The sequence below is a fragment of the Carya illinoinensis genome, chromosome 9 (genome assembly GCF_018687715.1).
Source record: "Carya illinoinensis cultivar Pawnee chromosome 9, C.illinoinensisPawnee_v1, whole genome shotgun sequence".
NCBI classification, from domain to species: Eukaryota; Viridiplantae; Streptophyta; class Magnoliopsida; order Fagales; family Juglandaceae; genus Carya; species Carya illinoinensis.
Window position 1 is genome coordinate 25,977,827 of NC_056760.1, and position 6,358 is coordinate 25,984,184.

General features: G+C 40.6%; 1 protein-coding gene across 4 annotated transcripts; it reads left to right on the plus strand.

Annotated features, from left to right (window-relative positions):
- The first annotated feature begins 3,062 nt into the window (after window positions 1-3,062).
- LOC122275086 lies at window positions 3,063-5,373 on the plus strand. Of its 4 annotated transcripts, none has more exons than XM_043084028.1 (4): window positions 3,063-3,476; window positions 3,843-3,967; window positions 4,511-4,590; window positions 4,994-5,217. In XM_043084028.1, exons 1-4 carry the CDS (start codon window positions 3,167-3,169, stop codon window positions 5,031-5,033), a joined length of 555 nt encoding a protein of 184 aa, XP_042939962.1. In that variant the 5' UTR covers window positions 3,063-3,166; the 3' UTR covers window positions 5,034-5,217. The 4 variants fall into 4 exon arrangements, with proteins under 4 accessions (XP_042939962.1, XP_042939961.1, XP_042939959.1 ...); XM_043084027.1 differs by having other exon boundaries at window positions 3,069-3,524; XM_043084025.1 differs by lacking the exon at window positions 4,511-4,590 and having other exon boundaries at window positions 3,070-3,476; window positions 4,994-5,373.
- The last annotated feature ends 985 nt before the right edge of the window (window positions 5,374-6,358 follow it).

The window sequence follows — 6,358 nt, forward strand, 5'->3', positions numbered from 1 at the left end:
TGGGTTATTATCTCGGTGGAGCTCCTCTGGTCACTCGGGAGCGGAATAAACTGAGTGATGTCCCCTGAGTTGTCGAGAGCGATGACGGGAGCGGGGCTAGGGGATGCTTGGCTACGAACGCGCCGGGCGCGGAGCCGGGCATCGCCCTACTCACGGACTCCGTGGCCCTTCGCTGGCGAGGGCTAGAGGATGCTTGGCTACGCACGCGCGGGGCGCGGAACTGGACATCGCTCGTTAGGTGTCACATGCGTGGTGGTACTCTACGGTATGACACTGGAGCCACGGTGTGCGGATGACCCCTAGGGGAGGTCATGGTGCATACGGTTAAAATTGGATAATGGTTTATGAGGTCAAATGGGACTTTTGGCGTGGGCCAGATGGACTTCTGGCGAGATATTGGGACGGATGGACTTCTGGCGAGATATTGGGCCAAATGGACTTTTGGCGGCCAAATGTGACTTTTGGCGTGTTTTTCGGTAAGGATGTGCTTTTGGGCCAAACGGGTTTTTGGCGTGTGTGGAAAACGGGTGTTTTATGGGCTTTGTGCATTGGGCATGGTTCATGCATCTTGTTTGAGTTTTATGTGTTCTTATCTGGTAGTGTTTGAGTTTTACTTACCTGTGGTACCATTCGTAGTTCCGTAGCTTTTGGTGCAGAGTTAGAGGACGAAGAGGAGGAGGCTAAGCCCGAGGATGCGGCTCCGCCGGGTTGCTGATGCTATCTTTTATATTTGTTAAAACTGTATTTGTGTTTTGTAATATTTTATCTATGTACGTTAAACAGCTTGTATTACGTTAAGAAAAATTCTGGTATTTAGTTATGACTTTTGTTATCCGCTGCGTGTTTCTCTGTACACATCTGTTGCCTTGCACACACTCGGCACCCGTCGATGGGATGGTGACCCGGGTTGTCACCATCCGGACGTCTCAATTTCCCCGTGTTCGGGCGTGGGGATTTGGGGGCGTCACAGCAAGTATTCCCAGTCCTCTTCAAGACATGGTGAGTGAGAAAGAACTCTCAACAGGTGAGATCCAGCCAAGCCTCCTCGGCCTCCTCCATGGCATGCTACCAAATAACACAACACCCCACAGGATCCTCCAAGAGTTGGGGTGGAGCTAGGCCAATGCCACGCCTGCCATGTCCAGCACATCGTGAATTGGGTGACAAAACGATCTGAAAACATAGTGGGAAACAATGCAACTTTGTAAGCGTACCTCTCAAGATCCACAACCCCCTCATCTGGCCATGGTACCTCGAAATCTATGCTTCATGGTACATCGTACTCTCGCCTTAGCACATTCAAGTCTTGGAGAGTCACTAATGACCGCCACAAGGAACTTGCATACCTCTGGACCTCTGTGGGTGTCTCTAAAGGTCCCGCCCCCATTGGGGCGCGAAAAGGGTTAGGGGGTCTAGCAGGTATAGGGCCCTCTGATCCTTTTGGGGCTGCTTGGGAAGAATTCTTCGGTGTCATCAAAGGGAAGAAGGAAGGATATAAGTACCATAAATGAAAACGTTCGACAACACACAACAGAAAATGGGATGGTAGAATAGAGTGGTCTGCCCCCCAGGGATTATATACGCACCAAGAGGAACGGTTTGGATTCCGAAATTATGAGAACCCCCAAGCCGCATTACATCAGCTAATCCGGAATGCAAGGTGAGGACGTGACCGGAGTCGCCTGAGACCATCAATGTAGATGAGACAAAACCTGCACCATGAAGTACCTGATTACAAAGGGAGTGCGAACCATGACGTTGCATCAACAACAAGTAAAAAACCAATTATAGTAGGACATGCACAGGAGCCGATGAACGTGCGCATTGGCCATGTAGAAGATAAGAGTAACAACGATTGGTCAAGTGGAAGAGTGAGAAACGAGTGTATGAAGAATTTCCCACCGAACTAGTTCAATAGGAATTGGTGAGGTAACTATTAGGAGGATTTTTTTCGGGGCCTCGGGCCCAAAGGGATAGGCCAAACCCAATAATGGAGGGAATCCTCAAAAATCACAAGGGGCTGGCTCCCAAAGACCTACACCCGCCAAGCCAAGCTGCCCATTCATGGGTTCTCAACCCATATAAGTAAGGTTCGAGATCTCGGGTCAAGGATGGGTCGATGCTATCCCAACGAAGAAGGAAAGGGACACGCCATCTCGATGGGATTTAGACTTTAAACGTATTCACCAAAAATACCACGCTATATTAAATGAAGTCTAGCATAAGGGGTTCCTAGAGAATGTCCCTCCACCTAGCTGCAGGGCATGGGCTTCTGACCCTAAACCTAGGTATAAAAACAACCCCCAAGCTTTAACCCTTTAATGAGATCTCTATTCTAAATTTAGTTATTCTTTCATTGAAGAAAATGGTTTAATTACTTTGGATTCACCATAATCCTCTTGTAAATTATAATTTTCGAGATCATATCCATAACTTTTCAAATAAAAAAAATTAAGTGTAATATGATGGATGTCAATTTATGTAAAGAGTTATGCTATTTACAAGTTGATCCATGAACATAATCAACGTGTTTGATTTATCAATACAGAAAAGCTATTGTCACTAACAATGGGTCTTGATTGTTTTATTTTTTTAAAAAAAATTTTATTTTTATTCTGTGATTAAGGAAGTGTATTTTAAGTGATGTTGTGAAATGTTTTTAAAAAATATTTAAGAATATAAAAATATGATTGAAAAACATAAAAAATAATTTTATTTTGTCTTCTCGAGATGAGTCTCGTGCTACATCCTCGACTCTTATCAATAACTAGACTTATAAACTTCTTTCTTATACAAAGTGCCCTTTTTAATTTGTTATTAAAAGTAAAATTATATTTTGCTATATAAAAAATGAAAAATACTATTTGAATAAATAAAAATGATCGACTGAATTTTTTATTTTTTTATTTAATAATTAAGAAAGTAAATATAGATGAATTGATCTTTTTTATTTTTTAAAAATATTTATATATATATATATAAATATTTTTAAAAAATGAATTTAATATTTTCGATTAATACATCGGTCCATGGTCCATAAGAAATCGAGCAACAGAAAAGGATACGTTCGGTATTTATTAGGGGCCGAGTCCTGACGACGGCCAGACAAACAGACATAGATACACCCACACATGGGCACGGCGAGGGGGCAGCGAGAGAGAGAAAGATGATGCTGGCAAACCCCAGGAGGAACTCATATCCATCTGGTCAGAGCTCAGAGGGCCCAATGTTTCAAAGCTCCTCACATTCACACTCAATCTCATCCTTTGTTCTACACTTCCTTAAGAAGCCCCATGCCTTTCCTTTTCTTCTCTCCATCTTCCTCTTCCTTACATGGCTCTCTCTCAGACTCCAGCACGCTTCCCATTTCTCCCCCACTTCTTACGAACTCAAGTCCAGCCAAGATGATGACAATGCTGCCAATTTGGTCAGATTCAGTTCTGGGTTTCCTTCCCCGCTGGCAAAAGACAAGCGCGGTTGGTTGCTCGACCCCGTCTCTCTTGCCCTTCATTCTGGGATTTTGGGTATATTCATACACTCGCACATATCCATTGTTATTTTATATTCTGTTTGGTTACATCTGCTTCCGTTGTTCTTGGGGTTCTGAAAATTACGGATGGAATCCCAAATTTATTGTCTGTTTAGCTCATGCTTTTGGATTTTATTCTGGTTTTATATTTAAACCGATTTCCAAATTAAATCAATTTCTGTGCTGCAATCGGCATTTTCTGGGAATTTATGTTTTCTTGCTCTGAATTTCAATGGTAACAACCCCCCCGCGCCCCTTTAGCCTTGACAACACGATATGCTGTAATTTGACAGAGGAGCATGCTTCTTTGCAGGTGGAGCTGTGAGTTGTGCTTCAGTTCATGTTGGAGAAATTCGACCCGGTAATGTCAGGGGAAACCACAGGCACCATACCTGCAATGAGACCTTTGTCATGTGGGGTGCTAAAACAAAATTCAGGGTAAGTTTCTGCTTTTATTGAAGGGAATATGTTATAAAAGCTTACTTCTGTGGATGTGAACTCGACTATTTGCCTGGATTCTTTATTTCGTATGCATTATTTATGATGCGAAGGGACTTAATTTGTAAATTAGTGGTCTACCGTATGAAAACATTGACATGGATAGCAAGTTGGTAAAAACTTCAAAAAAAAAAAAAAAAAAAAAAAAAGAAACAAAAGTTTTTCATGAATGTTTCTATTTTTCAATCAAAGGTTTACTTTATTAAGACCCTAATGGCAGGTCAATTTCTTGAGTTCTGAAACTTAAGACCACTAAGTTATATAGTGAAAAGGATAAAAAATAAAGAATATGGTTCTAAGTAATATGTCTACAAGACAACCCAACCCAACCCAAGTCTTGTAATCGACTATACATTGTCATCTACATGAGTGGGATACATTTTTGTTAATTGTCAATTAAAAAATTTCTGGGTTTCATGTTGTCTGATTATTTTTGCTCTCAACCTTTTTATAACTTTCCTCTTTGTTCAATTTGATATACAGCCTTGCCTGTGCATGAAAATGAAAGACAAGATATATTTTGCACGGCACGAGTGGACTCCAGAAGTTGAAAGAAAATACTAGTAAACTCCAGTGGATAATTTTTAGTTCTGCTGTCTGTTTCTCCCCACAATTAGTTACTAATTGAATTCTGTCTCTTATTTTCTAGAAAATAAGATACAATTTAAAGTAATGGCCACGTTCAATTACAGTAACACAGGCATATTAGCCTTTGAAATCACTTTACTTGAATGCTGTATCTATTCTGTGACATGGCAGTAGTGATTGGCAAAAGACAGCTTTTGTTATTATATAATACAATGACAATGTTACGTGTAAGCCTAATGAAAATGGCATAGAGTCAATAATGTAAATTGAAGGGTTTGATGTATGCAGATTTTCAGGTTCTTTTAGTATTTGTATTATCTTTTCTGGTTCTTTTGGTTTTGCATTAATACTGTAATTGTTTTTGTGTACTATTGGCAGTTGGAGAACAGAGCTGTTAATAAAGGTTTTGCTGAAGTGATACTGGGTGCAGATGAAGTTGCTGTTGCCACTAGCCCAAGTGGAACTGCCCATGCTTTAGTAAACATCGATCCAATACGGAGTACATTCTTTTTAGGGTGCCAAGACAGCATTGTAAATTATAGCAACTTATCCACTGATTTTAATGTTTGGAAAGATTTTTAGGCATTACTTCTTGTCAGTTTTGCTTGATTGTTCCTGTTTCCAGTACGACATTTTCCTGAACTTCATTTCTTTTACTGTACTGTAAGAGTTGTACAAGGGCCTCCCAATATAAGACGGATTTCATCATATAAGAGTTTTTAGACATCTCTGGATATAAGTACCTACAGTTGCTGCGATATCTCTGTATATAAGTACCTACAGTTGCTTCGGCATTCTTTGAGTTTTTAAGTGAGCATTCTTTTGTTTTCTCAGCGTTGCTTTGCTGATCATGCTAGATTAATCTAAAGCCAAAAAAGACTGCAGGTTTAGAGTTTTTTGAATCAGCGATATTAATTAGTTCCTTCACCTGTAGTCCTTTTTTCTATTAGTCTGATATTTACATGTGAATTGTGCACTGCCATGCTGCTCTTCCCCCCCCCCCCCCCCCCTCTCTCTCTCTCTCTCTCGAGCTTTAAAAATCATTGTTGGACTTATATAGTTTTTCATACTGATTATTGATGTGGTAAATATCTTTTCTGTCTTCAAAGAAATAATTAATCAGATATTTGTATGTTGAAGTGAATTCAAATTGACCAAGAGGTTCACTCGACGGCCCTAATGGGGTTTTGAAGTCTTACAGAACAAACAAAATTTGATTTTAGAACTGTCCTGTTTGATGATGGAAATAAAAAGTGGATGGTGAGTTATTTGTTGTCATTTCAATTTCTGTAGATGAAGTTTGTCAGTATACATTTTGTGGAGTGGGCTAGGCGAGGAGTTTAAGTTTCATATAGTTGGTTGGGACAAGTTGTGCTTTCCAGTGAGGGGTGGTGGTTTGGGGGCCCTCTTAGGGAAATGGATGTGGAGATATAATTACGAGAGGGAAGCATTATGGAAGGTGGTGATCAATACTAATTATGGAAGGTGGTGATCAATACTAAGTATAGAAGTACTAGGGGGGTTGTTGTTCTAGCAAAGTCAAGGGGGCATGTGGAGTGGGGTTATGGAAAAATATCTGGAAAGGTTGGGGGTCCTTCTCTAGACACTAGACTGATGATCGGTGATGGTAACAGAATTAGTTTTTGGCATGATGTTTGGGTTAGAGATACGGCTCTTAAGGATGCTTATCCCTTTTATTTTTAGAATTGCACAGGAACAGGATGCTTTGGTGGCTGATTTGAG